This window comes from Apaloderma vittatum, unplaced genomic scaffold (genome assembly GCF_000703405.1).
Source record: "Apaloderma vittatum isolate BGI_N311 unplaced genomic scaffold, ASM70340v1 scaffold38915, whole genome shotgun sequence".
NCBI lineage: Eukaryota > Metazoa > Chordata > Aves > Trogoniformes > Trogonidae > Apaloderma > Apaloderma vittatum.
In genome coordinates, this window is record NW_009716104.1 from 4,494 (window position 1) to 27,595 (window position 23,102).

The 23,102-nt window shown below is 43.4% G+C and overlaps 1 protein-coding gene across 1 annotated transcript; it reads left to right on the forward strand.

Moving 5' to 3' along the window:
* The first annotated feature begins 1,074 nt into the window (after positions 1 to 1,074).
* On the forward strand, positions 1,075 to 23,102 carry CDC27 (cell division cycle 27). The gene is given in 17 exon segments (XM_009869403.1): positions 1,075 to 1,142; positions 6,679 to 6,804; positions 7,666 to 7,763; positions 8,249 to 8,403; positions 8,511 to 8,725; positions 9,392 to 9,506; positions 12,592 to 12,707; positions 13,152 to 13,251; positions 13,526 to 13,733; positions 14,559 to 14,731; positions 15,176 to 15,328; positions 16,555 to 16,763; positions 17,358 to 17,475; positions 18,068 to 18,196; positions 19,040 to 19,114; positions 20,691 to 20,847; positions 23,020 to 23,102. Coding segments are annotated over 17 exon segments (2,298 nt in total).

Genomic DNA, 23,102 nt, shown 5'->3' on the forward strand with positions numbered 1-23,102 from the left:
GTTGTGAAACCTGCGGACCCGAGCCGTGTGCTCGGGCTGGACAGCTCTTACTGGTGGTTCAGCTCATGGCTACAGCAGCGCAAGTAATTATGACAGCTGCTGTAATTGTGTACACAGTTCCTACACCTGTGCGTACGCTTGGTTTGTGTTTTGCTGGAGCAGTGCCTTCTCCTGAGCCCGAGCAAATACTGACAGTCCCAAACTCTTGGTCTTTGGGGAAAAAAAAAAAAAAAAAAAGGTAGCTGTTTTTTGCCAAGCATATCAGCAAAATGCAGAACTAGGTTGCCTTCATATATGTCTGTATATATCAATTGGTTGGTCTCGTTTGCATCGCTTCCATTCTTGTGCGATACCTCACAATCGTAATTAGTGACAGCGAAGAGGTGGCTGATGAGCAAACTCAAGCAAAACACCGCGACTCGCGTTCGTCTTGGTTCTTAAGGGACCACTGAGAGCCCTCCAAGGGAAATACTGTCTGCCCAGCATGCTCAGTCAACAGCCACCTCACACGGGCGGCCTCGGACGCTGGTGGGATTTCTAGGGCTTTGGGGTTTGGCCTGTCTCGAGGAGGCGGTTGCAGTAAGTTTATGCCCAACACCTTTAAAACGGGTTGGGCACCTCAGCCTTCTGCCCCCTCCCCTGCCCCGACGTGGGCACAGCCCTGAGCGAGCTGGAGCGCTCTGGTAGCGAGGTGAGGGGTGATTCTTGTTCTTGCCTTTACCTAACGTGGTGCTCCTTGGTGGTAGCTTGTAGAGTTACACACCGGGCTAAAGCGCTCGCTGGTATTTCGGGGCACGTTGGCCGGGGTTTGTGGGTGGTTGTGTAGCAGAGTGAGCAAGGCTCGTAGCGCTCAAGCCAAAAACCAGCATGTTGTGCGTTTTCTTTGCTTTAAGTCTCCTTACTCATAGCTGGAACAGGTAAAACTTGGCCTCTGTGTTTATTCTTCTCCATTCTTCTCATGACTCCAGTAGAACAAAATCGAACTTTGCCTTTTGACAGTAGGAGCTAGTGAGTTTTGCGTTTTTCAAGCTGCTCTCTAAATCCAGATTATTTTCTTGTCTTGCAGGCTGCTATATGGCAAGCACTTAACCACTACGCGTACCGCGATGCAGTGTTCCTTGCCGAAAGATTGTATGCAGAAGGTATGTACTTTACAAATAGAAAGTTGGTGCTTTTTTATTTTCAATTTTGATTTAGGTTTTTTGAGCTTATGGTCCTGCTTCGTTTTGCTCCTGTTGTGATAATGAAGTTTAGCTTTCTGCTTGGGGAGAGGAGAGAATGCCTTGCAGTTAGATTGGAAAATCAAATCATGTAACAGCATTAATGTTATTTTATAGTAAAAAGCCCCTTGGAAAATTAAATTCAGAGTTTTGTACCTAAGTACAACATTGACAGTGTAGTAGCAAGTGAGACAGACAGGTTTTCTTAGTAACCTGAAGCGTTGCCTGTCTTTCAAGGGCACTTGAGAGTAGGTGCGATACACAAGTTCTACAGATTGTCTCCATCTCGAAAGCTGTCTGTGCTAATGCTGCTGTTCAGATGCTTAATCGGTGCGTTCGCTGAAAGAGAACTTTGTGGGGAAGGAGAGAGCAACAGTGAAACTGAGACAGAATCTGAACATCCGGAATAAGTATCTCCAAGTCACTTCTTGAATCGGTGCATTCGCTGAAAGAGAACTTTGTGGGGAGGAGAGAGCAACAGTGAAACTGAGACAGAATCTGAACATCCGGAATAAGTATCTCCAAGTCACTTCTTGCTGATTATTTGCTCTCAGATCTAGGATGGCTTGGATGCTGAGCTGGCAGCAGTGACACAAATCTGCTTTTCCTGGGTCCTAAAAAGACCACACGTGGGGTTTTTTTGTGCATTCTAGTCCCACTTCTTTAACCCTTCCTCCATGACTTCAGATAAGGTTTCTGTTCTTCTCTACTTCTTTCTGCTCTGCTCATGTTCAGCTTCTCTTTTTTGAAAGGTATTGTCCCCTCATCGTTAACATGAAAAAAAACCCGCCAGCTCTTAAGCTAAAGTATAAATATATTTTCTCATGCTGAAAAACTGGACTTATAATGTGAATTAATCCGTATTGCCTGTTTCATGCTTTGTGTTTTGTAATGAAATGTTTTGCTTTCAGTGTTCTGCCCAGCACACCCGCAGTGCACTTCTTGACAGCAGAAGCACAAACCCCATTTTTGAGAAATAAAGATTTATTTTTATTTTTTTTCCCCTCGCGTCAAGATAACCCATGAAATCTGAGGTTTTCCATCTTGTGCTTAAATACGAAGTGTTGTGTAGAATATTACGGAACCTTATAATTGAGGCGTGTGTAAAAGAAATAGTGTTTTAGGGATGACAGTCTCCTCTGAGCCCAGCGCAGCGTGAGAAGTAGGGAAGTGGTAGATGGAAGGCAACCACCAAGGATGTAGAAACGAAGAGAATCTGCTTTTTTTTCAGCAGCCAAGAGAAAAATGACTCGGTACGGACGCTATCTTTGCAGAATAATACTCTGCAAGGGTACTTCAAACAGCTTTTTTCAGTGACCAGCAGTGCTGAGAGAGAACAGCGTGCATGCTGTCGCTTGGCTCAAGCAATTAACTGCGAACAAAACATCTGGCTTCTGCTTAAAATAAGTCATCGCACTGCGGAGTAGGAGCTGCTGGACTTGAATACGGTGACTCCATATTGGCAGTAATGATTATTTTCTTTTTCCCTGAAAAGAACTTCTAAGTCCACCTGCAATTACTGTCCTTGCAGGGACATCTGTGGCTTGGTAGTTTCCCAGAACTCTGAAAGTGTATTAAATTAGTGGATAAAAGAATTGATTTAACTTGAATTTTCAAAAAGATCTTCTGGTGGTTTTTGGATAGGGCTAATAAAATGTCCTCTCTTTGGGTCTTCGGTTTCCTTTGTCATTGTCGGGGTGAGGGCACAAACTTAAAATTGTCAATTTTCAGTGTAGGAAAGGATTTCAGCAGGTTGCCCGAAGAGGTTTTTGTCTAACGCTCATACGGATTTTTCTGAAGAGTTGCACGTAGGTAGATGAGCAAACCTCAGAATTGTTTCTTTTAATGCTGAATGGCCGTTGCATGGTGGCGTGTTATGAAAAGTATAAAGTAATGCAGGTTTCTTAACTGTTTGGAGATTTAAGTTGCTTGCCTTTGCAGCCAGCCTTTCTTTGATTCTTTGCGTAACGTTTTGGGAAGTACAAAGAAGAGGGTAAGATGCCGTGGCTGTGCATAATCTGTGAGTGTGTCTGGGTATCTGCCTCTTTTTGCTTAAAACCCAGACAACAGAGTTGTTAAAATGAAGTCTTACAGGTATTTCAGGCGGTTGTAGCGTCACGCTCGAGTTACCACCATGGTGTTGCTCACTGTTGCCTCACAAAGTGCATTCTCTGACACTTAAAGTTTCAGCTGATAATTTTATGGTAAGGTTTCAAAGCTACTTCAGGGGTTAACTCCGTCCTTTTATCACAAGTGAAGTCGGCAAGTCTGGATGATTTTCTTCTAAAGTTTAACAACTTCCTTCAGAATTTAGGAGATTGGGAGGGCTCTGGGAAGAAGATTTGTAGGAGAGCTTGTCCCTATTGCTGCTTCCTGACATAAAACAACTAAAACATCTGAAGGGTGATGTTAAACCATATTCCCAGTAAAATAATGGGTGTAGGCAGCAAAAAGGACAAGACTTAATGTTGGGGTAGAGGTGACTGGCGATTAACCAACTTTAATAGTCATTAAAATTAGAAAATCTGCTCCACTGTTGTGTGAAGATACAGCATCAAGTGCTTTAGAAGTGTAACAGAAGTAAAATTACAAACCATTTGAAACTGAGATTCGAGCTGTCTTTAGGCTGAAGTAGTTCTCCCTTCTGGAATTTCTTGTGCCAGCCGCCGTGCATCGCTTAAACTAGCGCCGAGCGTTCCTCGCAGGTGCGATAATACCCTGAGCCGAGCCTTGGTGCGGCCAACAAGTTGTTGAAGTAGCTCTGTTATACTGGGAGTGACTGCTTGGCTTGACGTGCTGTTATTCTAACAAACTGGCTAATCACTCATTTAGTTTGGGTAATCGGAACGACTGAAATTCTCTTACAACAGTGGATGTTAGGAGTTGGTCTAACAGTACCACAAAATGTCACACAGAAGCTTGTTACATGCTGACAACTGATGTGCTTCATTCGGTAATTAATTTCTCCAACACCAGGATTTTTCTTCTGTTGTTTCTAGCTTGCTTTTCCTCCCTATCCCCAAATTCCTTGTGTCAAAATGGTAAATGACCGACTGATGATGTATTTTTTTGAATCTTATTTTTCAGTACATTCGGAAGAAGCACTGTTTTTACTGGCAACATGTTACTACCGCTCAGGAAAGGCCTATAAAGCATACAGGCTCCTCAAGGGACACAGCTGTACTACCCCCCAGTGTAAATACCTGCTTGCAAAATGTTGTGTTGACCTCAGCAAGTAAGTAAATCCTTTATGGTCTGAGGTTACAATTGCTTTTTTTTATTTTTTTTTTGGTTCAGATTTGTCTTTGGAAGCTGTCATATTGCATAAACTAGTAATTAGTTAGTCCTTCAGCTCTAAAGATTATTATAAGTTCAATTAATTTTACTTTCAGATAGTGGACCTAACGAACATTAGCCCATATTGCAGAAACCTCTGAGAGGTATTGAATAACCTAGAGAGGAGTTATCAAGCTGTGTAGGGGGAGAAAACATTGATTGCTGACTCCAGAATACCACTATGGGAAGTGTTTCTTTTGATTTTGTGTTTCTCTGATACCTTTGCTTATGTCATTAAGTGGTTTTGGGATGGATTTAATGGATTTACCACTTCCCTCAAACCTTACTCCTCGTACCCGGTTACTGCTAATGGGTGGGTGAGGGGAAAAAATGCAGACAGAAATCTCTTTATTTAAAAAAAAAAAAGCAAGCCACCTTGAATCCCTCATCCAAGAAAGCTGTGTTCAGCACCAAAATTAACCTTAACACTGTTATGTCCTTGTCAAGGTTAATGTTGCTGGTTTTCTGGAGTCTGACAGCAAGAACACAGAATGAAACTGCTCGGGCTACAGTCCTCAGTGCCCTGAGAGTTTGTTCATGAGGGTGTTTCACTCCTCTGTGTACCTTTTATCTCAAACATGGGAAATAATCATAGAAACAGTGTCTGGCTGGGTTGCAGAATGGAGGGGATGAGACCAAGAAAGACAAACCCTTTTGTTCAAAAAACGAAATAGCGTGAGGGTTCTTTACGGAGGCTTAAACGTCTCTGTGGAGCAGCTCATGGGTGCGCATTGTAGCTCTTTTGGGGTGATTGTTGTGGCTTTCTTTTGAGTGGCCTTGTTTCAGTTACCAAAAAAGGTGATTTTTTTTTTTTTTAAAGAACATTTATTTTTTAATTTTATTTTTTTTTTAGAAAAGGTAATGGGATGTTTGGAGTTTTCACACAGTACAACGTGACTTATTTTGCAAGATTTTGCAGGACTGCCTTATTTTGCAGGATTCGTAACCCTGCTCACAACAGGCACCCGAAATGCAGGTCTCTGCAGGGGCAGCAGGGGAAGCTCCGTAGCTTCTGCCACTCCAGTTAATAGACGAGTCCTTTGACGTCTTTAGAGCGGCAAGGATATCTGGATTTGTTGTGTTTCTTCTGATGCTCTTTTAACACTTCTGGAGCTCTTAGGCTGCAGGCTTTTTGAGTCTTTTGTTGAAAGAGAAATGAAGTTAATGCTCTACTTGAAAACGTCTCAGTGGAATAAATTTGCAGCTGATTGTTCCCTCCCTTGCTTTTACAAAGTCTGGTACCTCGCCTTCCAAACTCATTTCGGTTGGATAGGGGGGATTTCCTAAACACATTCTTCAGACTCGGTGAAATCGAATTGTCGTTGCTGTTACAGTTACCTGAGCTCATTTGTACAGATGTACCTTATTTTCTTGTGGGGATGGTCTATTTGGATCGAAGCATCTACCTACAAGTATAATTTCAAGTGGAGGTGGGAAGAGATGATTTGTTTGTGTGAGTGTCGGCCTCGAACGCCAGAGGAACGCCTCCCATCCCCAGAAGCCGTATAAAGCCATTTCCAGGCCTAATGACGAGTGTCCCACAAGCAGTATCGCTTGCTGTGGGTGTAGTAGATGCAAATCGAGCCTCTGTTCTCCTTTTGAGCCCCTCTTCCAAGAAAACAAGGTGTTAAAATCCAAAGTCTGTGCCATATCCCAGTCTTGGATCTTAACTAAGTGCACGTGGAGCCTTACAGGTTGTATTTCTTAGAAAATAAAGCCAGGCTAAGCATTGGCTTGGCTTGTTACTGGCTAAAGTACCTTCAAAAATGTAGTGAAAGAATTTCTTGTCCTTGGTTTGATGTTCTACTGAAGATCAGTCCCTTCTGGAAAAGCCGTGTTGTATTACATGTCTCTGGTTTTGGCCTGTGGTGGGATTTGGGGTTTGTTCTGTTTTTCTTCCCTGCCAGTAGAGAAGCTCAACTTCTGAGTGCTGCGTCCCTCCGTGTTCCTGGAGGAATCCATCCCTTATCTCAAATCAATTTGCAGGAACTAGTTTGCGTGTGGTTTGAAACCTGTGAGCACTGACAGTGGGTTTCTGTTTTTGTTTGCAGCAGGGTGAAAACACTGGACTACCCATACTGTGAGCCTTGTAACCCCTTTAAACCTCTTGTTTTTTACAAAGGCTTGCGGAAGGGGAGCAGATCTTATCTGGTGGAGTGTTGAATAAACAGAAAAGCCATGATGACATTGTTATGGAGTTTGGGGACTCTGCATGCTTTACGCTCTCCTTACTGGGACATGTCTACTGGTAATGTTGCTTTTTTATTTTGTCTGATAAAGCTTGTGGTTTTTTTGGTTTGGGTTTTTCTTTTGATTTGACCTAGCCCAGTTTTAGTCAAATATATTTTCAGTCACCACAAGGGTCAGTGCTTCTGACTGAAAACGCAAATTCCTCTTTTCCAGCTAGTTAAGTGTGCAATCCAAGAGTCTTTTTCTCTTACGCCTTCAGGTTTGTTCTGTGTCCTTCCCCAAGGCCCATCTCAGTGTTGCCATTTTGATTTGTCTGTATCTGTTTAACAGATGTGTAGCTACAACCTGCAAATGCGTGTTTTGGGGACTGCCAGTCAGAAACAGCTTTACAAATTTAAATGGTTTATTTTGCCTAGATATAATAAAAGTTTCAGTAAGTGTGAACAGGTTGAATTGGACCAGTGGGGTTCTTGCATTCTTCCCTAATGTACCTGTTCTTGAAAAAACTTATTTCAGAAGCAGCTGTCTTTTGTAGCCAGATATTTAGGTGTTCAGTTTAACCCCTCATTTGTCTGTAAAAATATTACCTATAGATATTTAAAATTGCTGGAAGGCTAGCATTTGGGTTGCTGTGTGGAGAGAGAAAAAAATGCTACGAAGAACATCATCGTTCTAAAATGGAATTTCTCAAGCAATACTAGTGCTTATGCAACTTTTGAGGACTGTGCCGAATTTCCTCTGTGTCTAAATATGTCAAATAACTTCAGAAGAAATCACTGTTGCTCTGTGGCTTGAGAAATGAGGAGCATTGCTTTGACTTGCAACATGTTGTTGGTTTTCAACTCCTCTTCTGGAAAACTGTGTTGAACAAAAGTGTTTTTCTTAAGTTTCCCTACTAAGTGTCGCATTCTTTTTGCAGCAAGACAGACCGGCTTGCCAAAGGATCAGAATGTTACCAAAAGAGCCTTAGTTTAAATCCTTTCCTCTGGTCCCCTTTTGAATCGCTCTGTGAAATAGGTAAGTCTGCAGAACTGATTTGTTAGATGTGATGTTTTCGCCCTTTCAGGTTATGTCAAGCTTTCTGAGTCGCTGTTGCCATGCAGAAAGGTTTATTTTACTCAATGTCCAGAACTAGTAAAGAAAATACTGGCAGAATTCTTTGGAAGCGGCTTTTTGAGAGCAATAAGGCATTTAAAATACTTTGCCAGTGTTTTGTCTTGTTTTATTCACTTTTCATTACTTACACGTGTTTGGATTTAAGAATACCGTATGTTTTCCAGCCTACAGTTTATTTCTGAGAATAACTTAAAGCAAATCTATTAATAAAACTGTTTGTCCAGGGCTTTGTAGTGGAAGAACACTTCTGATTTAGCATATGTAGGAAAGAAATAGGAACACACTCTTGCTAAAATACTTTATCCTGTATCCTCACTTTTTCAGACTGAATAGTTGGCATATAGCCTCTGGAATAACTCCATTTAAATTTCTTCCCAATCTTACAGGTGAAAAGCCAGACCCTGACCAAACATTTAAGTTAACGTCGTTACAGAACTTCAGCAGCTGTCTGCCTAACACTTGCACAACGTTGGTATCTAATCACAACATATCCCACAGACAGCCCGAGACCGTCCTTATGGAAACGCCTCAAGACACAATTGTGAGTTTTGCTAAAATCATGATTTTTAAAGCAGCCTTCGCAGCTTGACTGAAAAATGCTTGTTAGGAACGATGCGGTGAGTATCTAACAACTGCCTTCTCTTTCAGGAGTTGAACAGAATCAACCTAGAATCCTCCAATTCAAAATATTCCTCCTTGAACACGGATTCTTCGATGTCTTACATTGACTCAGCTGTGATTTCACCAGACGCTGTCCCGCTTGGGTCAGGAACTGCCATATTGTCAAAGCAGGCTCAAAATAAACCAAAAACCGGGCGGAGTTTACTGGGAGGACCCGCGGCTTTGAGCCCACTAACCCCAAGGTAAATCCTTGACGTAGCCAATTTCCATCTGCAGCTGTGATCGTCTTTGTGGCTGGGAACGGGAAAGCTGTGTGGGCTGCGCAGCGTACTCTGGTGCTCGTGTGTTATAAATAATGCTGCAGAAACAAAACCTAAATAACTCTGGTAACTTCTCTTGGCCCTGGTGTTCACCTCTTGTGGTTTTTAAACAAGCGGTTGGTTGTTTTGGGTAGAAGAGAGGCACTTCTTGGTGTATTCCTTGCTGCGATGTTCACACTGGAGAAGTCTTTAAAGGAGCGTGTTTCTGTGCTGAAATAATCTTTTGAGAGCATTCCTTGAAGAATAGCTGTCTGCTAAAGAGCCTGTAAAGATACGCTCTGTCCTGTATGCCTTTTTATTTAAGCAGAGTTATGCTGCAAGCCGTTAATACTTGGGTGGTGTGTGCCTGTCAGTTAGTGGCAGACAGGCAGAGGAAGTTCAGTGTCTTTCGATTTCAGGAATAAGTGTATTTTCTATTAAAGTGTCTTTTATAGATGGGGACAGTAAGATACTGGAGGGCTGACATGGTCTCAGAACTATTTCCTCATTTAAGTTGATCATCGGGATCTCAGCTTTAGCCACAGAATGAGACCCGCTCCCGTGATCTGGCAGTCGGGCACTGACTCTTCCGCTCTGCCTTTTTCTCAGCTTTGGAATTTTGCCACTAGAAACCCCAAGCCCTGGAGATGGATCCTATTTACAGAACTACACCAACTCTTCTGCTGTCATCGATGTGCCACCCACAGGAGCACCTTCCAAGAAGGTACCTTGTGTTCTGGAGTACGATTGCGGTTCTAGGGGTTTGCCCATCCAGTGTGCTTTAAAGAAATGTCCCTAACGCAGATAAAAAAACCCACGTTGTGCTGACAGTGGGGAGAACCCTCTGCTGGCAAACTTTGTTTTCAAAAATAATTTATTTGAGGGTGGATCTGGTTGCAGCCTCCTTTAGTTGTGGAAATGGTTTGGGTTAATTAAGTGGGAATTAAATGTATTTATAGTTTGTTGAGGAGAAAAAAACCAAAACACCTCAAACCTCCTTCAGTCTTACTATCAGTTGTTTAATGTTGTAAGATAAAATGTTGTTCACCAGCTTATATATATTTATAGTGAGGCTGGGGGTGCAGGGAACAGTTTATTTTTAATTTGACTGCAACTGGTCACAAAACTTCTTAGGCCTTTTGGAAGCGTTAATTAAAACCAAATTCATTGTGCAATAGTCTGTTACATTGAAACAACTGTTTCTAAAGCCTCAATGGTTTGGTAGGTTTTTTTATTTAGTTTGAAATTTGTTTTTATGGCCAAGCAAATGAGGCAGCAAGAAAAAAAATACACTATATTGCGAGTGAAGATGTCCACGTTGTAAATGTTTTCAGCTGATTGTGTAACTTCCTTGGGTTGGCAAAACTGACTTTAGTTTTCTCGGCTTCTATCATTAAAAATAAAAAAGTATTCCTGCTAATTAAACCAGCGGAGAAGAATGCACAAACACTGATGATCCTAAACAACAAGGGATTCATAACTTTCAGTGTACAAGGTGGAGAGCCTGAAGACAGTCCAAACTGGGAGTTTTCACTTGATTTTTATTAGTTTTATTTCTTAAACATTACTTTCAGCTCATGTGAGGCTTCTAGGATTATTTGAAGCTGCTGCTATTTTGCAGGCAGTTCTTGAATTCTAGTTTACAGGCTGCTGCTGGTGGTCTGTGGAGGGCTGACTGGGAGGAATGGTGCTGTTTGACTTGGCTAAGTCTCGTGTAGAGGAAACTAAAAATTGTCTTTTTTACTCCTTTAGAAACTGTCATAGTTGCCATAGTGATAAATGAGAGGTGGAATGTTGGTGACAGTTGAAGAACTATTTGTTCCTTTCTAAAAACAAAAAAAAAGAGGATTTTTCCCCCTGTATTTTTAGTAAATCTAGAAGTTGCACGAGGGATGCTAGTGTTTTGTAGGTGGCCAACCCTTTAAAGTAAAAACTCGGCGCAAGTAATAGTGTTGAATTCCTCAAAAGCAGAAATAGAATTTCCGTGTGCGTTCTGGACAAATCAGCTGGCGCTCGCCTTGCTGTGCCGTTCTGCAAGAGAAGATTGGGAGCTGTTAAAAACCACTTTTGTCTTCTTTATTGGCCCAGTTCTTAAAAGAATAGAAGTCAGTAAGCAGATAACTTTTTTTTTTTTATTATTTTCCTCCCTTGGGTGGTCTTCTGAAGCCTGTGACTGGGAAGTTTGGAATTGAGTGGCCTGAGTCGTTACGGTGTCCTGTCCCTCGACATCTCCTCATTGCAACACTTCCTATCAGTTCTCTCAGTCCTGCTTTAATTTTCCTTTGTTCTCCCGGAGCTGGACTGTGCTAAACCAGTTTGCTAGAACTGTGCTTCGTGTGGCTGATCCATTCCCCTCCTGTAGCTGGTCAGGACCAACCGATTTTCCGTGGTCCAGCTGCGAACACTGCCTTGTGGTGGACTGTACCTATGTAGGAATGTGAATTTTCACGAGGCTAAAAAAGAGAAATAGCCAAGTGCAGCTCTTCAGTGTAGCGCTCATCTGCGTTTAACCTCACGTTTGTTCTGCTCAACAGATGAAAAGCTTTGGGGAACCAAGTCGTATTTGCTGCTTTTTTTGTAGCTTTGCTCGGTTTGGCACACCGACACCAGGGTGTAACTTGCCCTAATCTCTGCACATGCTTCCCTCCCAGATGCATCTGTGCTGCTACCTAAACACAAATATTTAATATATTTTAATAATCAGCTTAAAATTTTGCTATGTGCTTTGTCCAGTGCAAATAATTACTTGGCCAGTTTCACTTCTGCTCCTCGAATGACTGAGTTAGGAAAGGTTTAGCGGCGCTGTGGCTAGAACGTGCATGACTTGACGGAGGCAGTTTCCTAGGAAACGCTTGCGTAAATGAGTGAAACCTTAGGATGAATCCAAAGGCTTCCTATCTGAGTGGGCAAGGGCGCTTGCTGGCCGCCGAAACTGTCCTCTGGTAGCAAAGAACCTGAGGAGGGAAGGACGGAATGTTACGAGTTGGATAATGCAGAAACCGGCATCGCTTGTGCCGTTACCGATCCCCTTTGCTGCTTTCCGGTGCCTTGAAGGACGTCTCTTCCGAACCGTCGTCCCCAAGCGGAACGTTGGTGTCCCTGGAGTGGGCAGAAAGATGAGCTTTAAGTTTTCTTTTAAAAGGCAGGGAGGGAAGGAGCTGTTCAGAACGCTGGTAGGAAGCCTACACAGCAGACGAGGAATTTTGCTCTCAACTTGTTCCTTAGGTCTCTGATTCACAGGCGAGTTCCCAAACCGCAGCTGTGCCAGGGCAGGCAGCAAAGTGCACGTTTTAGCTCTGAAGCGAGGCTTTAATTGGTGAGATACTGATGTCTGCTCGGAGCAAATACGCTGAAACCGGGGCCTCAGTGAGGCATTAACAGTGAACGGCTTCCCGAGCCGATGGGAATGGGGTAATTCAAAAATCTTGTTCTTTCTCTGGTTGGGTTAATATTATTTTTTTTTTGTACAGCTTCCTGTGGAGAGGGAACTTTCAGTGTAACGTCCTTTATTCTTGCGCAAACATCTTAGCATGTAGTTACTTGCTGCTAGATGGAGACTTTATATCTTTCGACTAAAATGTGGGAAGTTGATAAACTCGGCATTATTGGTTTTTAACAGGTAGAAATGTTTGTGAGGGGCCCTCACTGGAGGGGGACCCTCACCCTTCATTGAAATAATCTGTGTTTGTCCTATGTTTATCCTCTTTTGTGCAATATTTGATTGGCAGAATGGGTTTGGTTTGCTATAGCAGAGATGGAGACTTCTTAGTGGCATAATAACAAACCTGTAGAAACTTCGTGTTATGCAGAGTGTCAGCAGGATGAGCCAAGCTGGAACAAAGTCTGTCTTCTCACAGAGCGGAAATAGCCGGGAAGTCACTCCAATTCTTGTTGCACAAACACAGAGCTCTGGCCCACAGACAAGGTAGGGGGGAAAAAAAACCCAACAAAATCTTGATATCACCTTTTGCATCTCCTTATTTGAAGGAATTTGGCACTTGATTTGTCCAACTTGCATGGGTGTTCCTGCAGAATTCCTCTCTGGGTGAGGGCAAAGTGGTTTTTTTTGTTAGCTGAAATACCTTCCATGGATAAGTAGAAAGCTTGTGTGTAGAGGTTGGCCTGTTGAGTTTAAATCTTCTTTGCAATTTCATCAATAAATGAAAAAATACCTGGGAATTCAGCTCATGTTCTTGATGTGCGACAGGTAGATTTTTTTGTTTGTTTGTTTTCATCCCCTGAAATGGGATTATCTGTGCCTTTGTTTAAAAAAAAAAAAAGTTATCTTTTGTTTAAAGAAAGAAAAATGCTTTAAAAGGTGGTTCTATTAAAAATGAAGGATTTGAGTTTTGAATGTGCTTGTTTTCAGTACAACACCTCAGGTATTGAGCCCAACAATTGCTGCTCCACCAAACGCGCTGCCTCGAAGAAGCTCTCGCCTGTTCACTAGCGACAGCTCTACAACAAAGGTAACAAGCCCGTGTGGTTTGCAGACTTGTGGGACACCAGAGCACAAATCCTCGGGGGCTGTAGTTGGGTGCTGCAAGCGTTCACAATTCAAAGAAGTTAACTCCTCCTGTGAAGTCAGAGTGTCTGTGTGCTGAAGTTTAAAATTCAATACAACTGGGCACGGTTAAGGCAGCAAAGAGGCATAAATCTAATTTTACATGATTCATTTCCATGTTTAGTTACTTGAATCGAAAAGGCATTTATATGTGTAACTCTCGTGCTTCTTACTTGCAGGAAAATAGCAAAAAGTTGAAAATGAAGTTTCCACCTAAGATTCCCAACAGAAAAACAAAAAGTAAAACAAATAAGGGAGGAATAACTCAACCAAACTTAAATGACAGTTTGGAAATTACCAAACTGGACTCTTCCATCATTTCAGAAGGGAAAATTTCCACTGTTGCGCCGCAGATCCAGGCTTTTACGCTACAGAAGGCAGCAGCAGGTCTGTTTGAACGCTATTGGACTACAGTAAACCTTCATATATTCATATTTTAAGGTTAAATGAAAAAAGTTTTGCTCCAGTGTTCATTCTTTGCTTCAGTTAGCGTGCAGCTATTGCCTTTGTGTAATTAAAGACATTGAAATCAGTATCTTCTGGTTAACTTGGAACATGTGAAGAAGTAGCAGGAAGTGGCTTTGTGTAAGCAGATGTATCTTGCAGGCTTCAGTCCTTTTGAAGGATTAAAATGTTTTCAGGCAAAATCCTTGGAAGCTGATGGAAAAGAGCTGGGAATAACCTGGTCATCTTCCCTTAAAATGAGGTTCATGTAGCCTGTTCTCCCTTTTCATATTTCCCCCTTGTTGAAAAACAAGTCTTTACTCAGATTGTCCAAAAATCCTAGAGAAACTGCTGAATTCCTCTCTTTTGGCTCCATAATGTTTCCAGGCAGTGAGAAGATGTATCCACGGATACCAGACGTGGAAACTGCGCTCAGACCTAACCCAGTGTTTGAATAGCTGCTGTAAATGCAAGATTCTGGTTGCCCCAAACTTGAGAGTTTCTCTGTTCCTGAGTGTTTTGTTGTTGGCTTAAGCTGCTGTTACCATCTGACTTCCATTACAAAAGTTGATGGTTTAGAATTTTATGACTAAGTTAAGAGTGTGTAAACGTGGTTGAGAACTCCTGAAAGATTTTTCTTAAGTAAATTGAGAAGCAGTGCCTGCCACAATGAAGAGCTTACAGGATTAGCAATTTCAAGTAAATAAGTCTCAGCTGCTGCTTTTTTTTTTTCTCTTTCCACTTTTATTTATTGTATTTTTCTCCTAGAAGGTTTGATGAGCCTTCTCCGTGACATGGGGAAAGGTTATTTAGCCTTGTGTTCGTACAACTGCAAAGAAGCGATCAATATTTTAAGCCATTTACCGTCTCACCACTACAACACTGGCTGGGTGCTGTGCCAAATCGGGAGAGCTTACTTCGAACTTGCAGAATATATGCAGGTAGGAACCGTGTGGGTTGGTCCGTACTCTTTTTTTCACTTGGTTTTGTGTAGCTTTGCCCCAAACCTGCAGCTTTCCCGTGAACGCTGTGAGAAATTTGCAGTTGAGGTAATTGTATAAATGTAAAAGTTATACCTGGAACGGATTTAGATCTTGAATCTGCACCACCAGGAGCTGAGCTTTCCTGAAGAGGCTGAGTTACACTTTACACTTCTTGTAATGTTATTTCCTCTTGTATCCGACCCTTGGGGTCTCCTCCTTGCCTCTCCCCGTCTTGACTCACGGCAATGCCGACCTGAGCGTTTGCAGGACTCTAGCTCTGCGTAGAACTCTCTCAAAGTGAAGAGAGTGCTCAGGCTGGACGTAGGAGGCTTCTGACCCTGACCTGTGTGCTTCGCTTTGATGGGTGGAGTTTTTGGTTTAAGTTTTAATTTCTGTTCTTAGGCTGAGAGAATATTTTCCGAAGTGAGGAGGATTGAAAACTACAGAGTAGAAGGCATGGAGATCTATTCGACTACGCTGTGGCATCTGCAGAAAGATGTTGCTCTTTCGGTTCTTTCCAAGGATTTGACGGACATGGATAAAAACTCCCCGGAGGTATGAAACGCCGTGGTCTTGAATGAGAAGAGGGTGACTGTATGTGGTCAAATCAATGATTCCAAAACAGCTCTGAGCCAATTCAAGCGTGTTCTCCCATGGAAGCTGCGTGGCAAAACTGGAGGGGGAGGTGACAGGAATGTCTGGGGAACTGATGATGCCTGAAATGGCTTCGTAGAGTTAGAATATCAGCTTACATGGAACAGGTTGAAACCTTTCATCTGTTAATGGTTATTTAAATTTGCATTGGCACCCCTCATCCAGGAAGATCACAAGTTAGTCAATCACCTGTATTACTGCCAGTGTGCAAAGATAAGGAATATCTTTTTCCTGCACTGCCTTTTAATTGCTGTAGTTAATTCACTGGTACTAAAAACGTTTGCTCTAGAATTTATTTTCAGAGGTGATGTTACATGTTCTTATGCCAAAGTCCATTATACTGGAGATATTATAAAGTCATGGTAGGCAAAAAGCCAATCATCTTTTGATGGGTGCTGCAGAAGAAGTAATAGATGGATGTATTTTTGTAAATACGTTCTTAACAGAGCTGTAGATGATAGTGGGATTTTGTTGTTGGAGAGAATCCTGTTCATGTTGTCACGTTAGTGTGTTTAATAGAGGAAAAATCCAAACCACTGAAGCGGTTGGCAGTTACAGTAAGATAGTCTGGAGAGGAGCAAATGTAGATTCTGGAAAACGAGGAGTGGAGAACAGTTAGATGATTTGGCAGCGATGCTAACGATTTGGGGAAGCAAGAGACCCTGGTTGCTGAGCAGGAGGGAAAAAGGAGGTGACTGCGAAACCTGCTGCTCTGCCGAGTTCCAGGTTTCTCAGCTGGAAGGAGCTGAAGAGTGAGAGTGAACGTACCGTCTCCTCCTTCATTCTTCTTAAGCATCTGAGATGTTTTATTTCTGGCCTTTTCAACAGCTTCAGAAGCTTTAGTCGATAGCCATCCAAGCATCTAACTGGTGCCAACTTGCTGGGTGTCCTTAGATTCTCCATCTCTGTGTTTCAGCTGGGCTAGCTGCAGGGTGCATTCAGGCCTCTTTACCTCTCGGGAATGAGACTGTTAACTCGCTGTTGGCTTATTATTATTATTATTTAATCTAGGAGGAAGTTACACATATTATGTAAATCAAATTGGAGAAAAAAAATCTGTTCAGCTCAGGCTTAGTTGCTCTGGAGTCGCCAAGCGTGCACTAATTTTGCAATGCTCCCGTCACCAGGCATGGTGTGCTGCAGGAAACTGCTTCAGCTTGCAACGAGAGCATGACATCGCCATCAAGTTCTTCCAGAGAGCCATTCAAGTGGATCCAAACTACGCTTATGCCTACACCCTGCTGGGGCACGAGTTTGTGTTGACGGAAGAACTAGACAAAGCATTAGCTTGTTTTAGAAATGCAATCCGGGTCAACCCGCGGCACTATAATGCCTGGTGAGTTCTGCTGCATCCCCCTCCGGCTGCACGCGGTACAGAACTCCTTTTGGAGAAATACCTTCTGGCTGCTGCCACTGCTATCGTTTCTTTCGCTCTCTGCTCACTAGTAAGAGAGCAAAGCAGAAGATCTCTCTGTTTATTGGACAGTTACTTCCACAAGGAAGGCAAAAAATCAGAGCTCTCCTGGTTTCCCCAGATGATCTTGGCAGTATTACCCAGGCAGTTTTGTTCTGCGTGCCGCTCCTCGTGCAGCTAGTTGGTTGGTCTCGGTTGCAGTTGGGGAGATGAGAGATCTGCTCCTTTTTATACCTTTGGATACAGTCAGTCTCTTGCAGCTTTTTCTGTGGGGGGGAAAAAAACCAACACATAAAGCAGTAAAAGTTATATTTACTAGTTTAAGTCATTTAGCCCTGAGAAAACCTTCAGTTCTTCAAACTACCCAAGTGAGCAAGAAAAACAAGGTCATTGTAGATGTTTCCCACCCTGGGTGGGATTGGCAAGTCTGTAGAGTATTTCCACCAGGTCGTATTCCCTGACAAAGACTAGTTTGATTAGACTACAGCCTTAACGGAATTGTTTTTCTGCTTGCAGGTATGGGTTAGGAATGATTTATTACAAACAGGAAAAATTCAGTCTAGCAGAAATGCATTTCCAGAAAGCACTTGATATCAATCCTCAGAGCTCGGTCTTACTGTGCCACATTGGAGTAGTAAGTAGATTGCACTTAATTCTGTCCTGGGGTTTTAATCTGCTTCTGTACTTTGGCTGCACTAGGAAAGTCATTCTGAGTGTTTTTAGCAAAAAAAAGCCAGCGAGTTCAGAGTAGCCATTGGGAGCTTTTAGGTGCCACGTGAATGAATAACCACTGGATTAATGTCTTGGAAAAGAAACTCCTCTCTAGCTTTCAACTACTTTTAGCCTGTACTAAAATTATACTGTCAGTTCATGTTTTAATAAGTGCAATGGCTGGTTCTCTGCTGGCGTTCACTTACCTTCTGTGTGGTGGCAAAGCCGTGTCAAATTCTGCAGGGGCGGTGGCTGCTTCTCACTTAGGTACAGAGAAAGGCGTTGAGCTCGCTCCTGGCCAAAGGTTAAAAGATTTCTGTAAGTTGCTGGGTGGGGAGAACGCTTTGAGGTGGAGATGGGGTGAGGTGAACCTTGCTTTTTGTGAGAAAGCTTGTTAAGACTTGGTCTAGATTTGGACAGATATTTTTAAAGGAACAGATTGTAAGTAAATGGCCACGTCTGGCAGATGAGCTGCAGTGTTCATGTTTAAAATTGGTCTCTCTTTTTCTTAATAGGTCCAGCATGCACTGAAAAAATCTGAAAAGGCTTTGGATACTTTAAACAAAGCTATTAACATTGACCCCAAGAACCCGCTATGCAAATTCCATAAAGCTTCTGTATTATTTGCAAATGAAAAATACAAGGTAAGATGCGGTACATGTGGCCAACCCGAAGTTATCTTTAAAGTGCCGGAGCTAGGAGTGAGTGTGCCCTGGAAGTTAAACGCTTCCAGATTTAACGCTGGGCAGCCTCAGGACCTGCAGCAAGAGTTGGGGGCATTGGCTGAGTTTGTAGAGGCTGACATGAAGCGTTCGCTTTGCCAAGGGAACTACATTAAAGTTTTTGATTGTTAAAATCTGGGGGCAAAGAAAGGAGAGGAGTTACTGCACGTGTCCGTGCTGTGACTGGATTATCCCGAGTTTGTACTGAACTACTAACAAAGGCTCAGAAACTGCCCTGTAAGAGCAGGAAGGAGCAGTTTCAAATGCTGGGTTATCGAGTGAAAAATCAGAAGCTCAGCGCTCTGGTCTGATCCTGTTCCCTGCTCAGAGCACAGCCCGGCTTTGCAGTGACTGGTGTCCTCTGGCCTGGTTCTTTTGGCCAGCGAAGAGAAGCCACAGTCTGGTTTCTGAAACCTTGCTCCGAAATGCGTGTGCACCTGTGGAGGGAAAACTCTTTAACTGGCTGTTGGATACGTTGTAGGAGATGAACGCCCAGTCAGGTCGCTCTTTCTGTAATAATGGGGCTAGAAAGTGATACAATCTTGAAATGAGAAACTGATGTGAAGGGAAATTTGGATGCTGCTCCTGAGATTGTGCTGCTCTTCTTGATGGAATATACTCTATGCAAATGCCAGTTGTTTTTTTTTTTTTTTCTTTTTCCCCCACATTAGTTCTAAGTCACAGTTTAGTGGTGTCAATACCTGGTTGCAGACTTCTAGCGTGTACTTGCTGAGCTCTCTTTTTCTTTTCTTTTCTTCTTTTCAGTCTGCTTTACAAGACCCTCTGGAACTGAAACAGATTGTTCCCAAAGAGTCTCTTGTTTACTTTTTAATAGGAAAGGTAGGTAAAATTTAACTGTGCTTGTAAGTTCTTTGGTTTCTGTTGCTGCAGAAATGTATGCCTAAGGAGAAAATTTCGTGCCTGTCACTAAGCTGCTTCCCTCTGGAGCCATACTCTAAAAATTCCCAAAGCTTTAAATAAGGTTTACTGCTCACAGCTTTTAAATGCAGAAGCCGGTTATTACTGCAGCAAAGCAGCCTTCAGCTTGTTTTAAAACCAATGAATTAAAAAATAACCCAAGCCAGTGTTATTCTCTGCCTGCTTTGAGTTCACCGCTGCCAATGTGCAAGATAGCTAATGTTAAAAAAGACGTTGATCCTGGTAAAGGTGTTTCGCTGAAAGGAGACACAGTGGTTGTGCGTGCAGCCGTGTGTCTTCCCCTGCAGATGAAACTCCATCAAGACTTGATTCACTGGGATATTTCTGGTTTGTCAGCTGAATTTACATTCCAGCCTCCTTAAAGTTTTATGCCAGAGAAAAGTTCTCTGGTAATTCAAGTCCTCCTTCCTCACCGTGCTCTCTGCTAATAGGCTTTAAATAAATCCTTCCTTCTTCTGTGGGTGTCTGTTCGCCTGGAAACAACAAACCAAACTTACCTCTAGCACAGTCCTGGATAGCTCTTCATCAGCAAGATTTCCTTCTTTATTTTTAAACTGGAGAGAAGTAAAAGGGTTTATGCTGAAACTTGTTGACTGGTATTTGTCCAGGAGTCGCTGCACCTCTAAATTGATTGGAGAGTTGCCTTGTCTTGACAAACTTGAGTACTTTCGCTCTTCAAATGTTTAACAGAGATAAATTACTTGCTCGTCTGTCCTTAATGATAAGCAGAGCTTCAGAGCAAGTTGCGGTGACAAAGAAGGTAAAATATGGGCTGGATCCTCTGGTGCAGGGATGCCTTGAGAATGTTGCTGTTCGGTTTAACGGGGGAAGCTCGGTGTCCCTTAATGTCCTGTTCATTTTCTCCACCTGCCAGTGACAGCTAAAATGTCACTTGAGGGTGTAGGAGCGGCCGTGCTGAGTCAAATCAAAAATCTGCCGAACCACGTGCTCTGCCTTTGCTGGTCCTCGGTGTGAGAGCTGTGGGGAAGAGCCTAAGATCACTGTGTGCACGTGGTGATGCTTCCCCAGGCTGTTCTCTGGGGCTCTGACGTTAGAAATCTGAGGCTCTGGACTTTTTCCCTGAGCCACGAGTAGATTTGGGGCTACAGTGACTCCAAAAATCGGGAGAGTGGTGAGGGCGTAAGACAAAACATGTGCACCAACAGCTTTTACACCACCCTGCTGCAGAGCTCCAAAGCTTAAATTCATATCTGAAGATCTACCTCGTTTATTTTTTTTAGTCTGTCAGCTGCTAGTTTAATTTAATTTGTTTGAGTCTGAAATAGAAACGCTCACTCTTTCTGCACATACTTACTGTTGCCCTTGGGACTCATATAATAAATCCTCCGTATCTACCCTCTGTTGCTTTTCATAAAATACCAATTAACCATGGCTTGGTGTGTTTGTTGTCCAAACCTTCAAGTAGCAACTTCATGTGAATGTAGCCTTTTTTTTTTTTTTTTGCTTTTGTTTGTAGGTTTATAAAAAACTGGGTCAAACGCATTTGGCCCTAATGAATTTCTCGTGGGCAATGGACTTAGATCCCAAAGGAGCCAATAACCAGATTAAAGAGGCCATTGATAAACGCTACCTTCCAGATGATGAGGAGCCAATAACTCAAGAAGAGCAGATCAGTGAATGTTACCCCTATGAATCAGGTTTGTATTTCAAACCTTTTGTCATTCGAGGAGATGTTTCCCCTTAGGCAGCACGAGGAATCCCAGGTTTATTAGGTAAAACTTCCCGCTCGGCAAGTAAGAACTCGGAGGCTCTTCCTTCAGAACAATTCATCCGTGCTTCCTCCGTTAAGTGTGAAATAAAGGATGGGGACGTTTCTTTAGACTCTGTAGATGGAGTAGGGCAGAAATAACGACACAGATTGTGGTTGGCCACTAATATTATCCCAGGAGAGCGAGACTTCCCGCAGCTGCGAGTCTTCCCTCCCCGAAGCGACAGAACGTCTCAAGGTGAATCACGACTGAAACTGTCTGTAGGGGCTTTGGCAAAAGTTCAGCAAACTCGGTGTTGGGTGAAAATGTTTGGTGTGCGAAGCAGAAACGGCAGCTTTTGGATCAAAATCATGGAATTGAGTGTGCGGGGGAAAAACCCACTCCCATTATCCTCCACAAAAAGGAATCCCCCAGGTTTCTCTTCTCTAGGACTTTTTATCATGAGCTGCAGTTCTGTGAAGCAGGGTTAGTCCTAAATATTCACCTGAAATAGCAATGGAAAATAAATGCCGCTGAGCAGTTAAATGAGAATAAAATGCAGCAGGTTTTGGTTTATAGCTACTACCTGTATGCTGTTTTGCACTTCTAAATCTTCAGTTGGAAAAGTTGTCACGTTTTCTTCTTGTCTATCACGTTCGCTTTCCTTGATCGTGTGTCCAGTGTGCTTTTTACTCCTGAAAATTACCCTGCACTGCACGAATTTTTCTCTCCCTGCCTCTGGGGTTGGGCTGAATTGAACCAGGGGCTGAGCGTGTTTGTGACCAGAAGAGGGAGACAGAGCACTTGGACTGCTCAGCGCCAGGGGAAAAAACCACCAAAAAACCCTCCTTAAACGCACATATCAAAAAACCACCGCACGCCCAAACCCAACCACACACAGAGAGACCTGTAACCAAAAACTCTAACACCTTCATCTGCCCCCTACCTGTGACCAAAATAAAAGTGTGTGAATCTCCCTGTAAGCAATTCAGTTTCCTGGGCTCTGCAGATATGTCTTGGAGGTGTTTCACGGTCTCGGTTCAGCCATTCCTCTAGGATCCTGGAGCCAAGCTAAAGTAAATTAAAGTAGTAAATTAAGTAGTACTAGTGGCTGGGGGGGGCGGGGGGGGGGGGGCGCGGCCCCCCCAGCCGCGGACGAGGGGCTGGCGGAGCCGGGGTGGGCGTTCAGCTGCCCAGCATGGGCCTGGCTCTGTCCCTTGTGCACAAACCTGCCCCGTGTTTGCGTTAAAGCAGTAACAGGCATCTTTCTCTCTCTTTCTCCATGTGAGACAACGTTTACGGTTCATACACTAAATTGTGTTAGGGAGAGCAGACTTGAGCCACGTTCCTGTGTGTGAGCAGCAGCCATCGTTAGGTACATCCCTTGTTTCTAATTTTAACAGAAGCCAGATGTTTAAGGGCAATGTCTCGGTGTGTGCACGTTGACCTGGCGCGTGCTGCCTTTAGTCAAGGAGCTGTCGGAGTCTCATTTTGCTGGAAGCTCTAGGCTCGCCATCATCCAAGCAAGTGAAGGCAATAATTCCTCGGTGTCGGAGCCGTCTGCGCGCACTTACTCGAAGCACTTCTCTCACCTCAGACCTGGCGCTGTGTTCTTTGTCCTGGGAGCGAGCAGAGGCTGCCCAGCGCCGCTACTGGAGTATTATTTGATTATAAATCGAGCGCTCGCGCTGCGGCGGGTAACTGCCGTGAGCATTTCAGGTGGCTGCTGTGCTTTTAGGAGGGAAAAGGCTAAAAATCGCTCTGAAAGCAGTTTTGGAGCCGTGCGTGCCAATCTGTACCGAACTGAGGGTCAGAGATTTCAGGCTCTTAACAGAAGGTGGCTAAGGCCGTGTTCTGTTAACGTGTGCTTCGTGTTAATTCCTTTCTAAACGCGTTTATTTGGACTTCACTAAGCTGGCAGGGCTTGGCGTGTTAGGAGGAAAAAGGGAAACGCCGTGTGGCTTTCAGGCGTTGGGGGGGAAGCCCAAACCCGTTTCTGCTGCGCTGTTGACGTGCTGGAGTTGAGCGAGGGGGGAATCTTTGCAGTGAAGCAGCTTCATAGCGTTTGACCGCTTCGTGTTTCTTTTCTCTTTCAAGTCGGCACAGACGAATCCCAAGAGAGCAGCATGACGGATGCGGACGACACGCAGCTCCACGCGGTTGAAAGCGATGAATTTTAA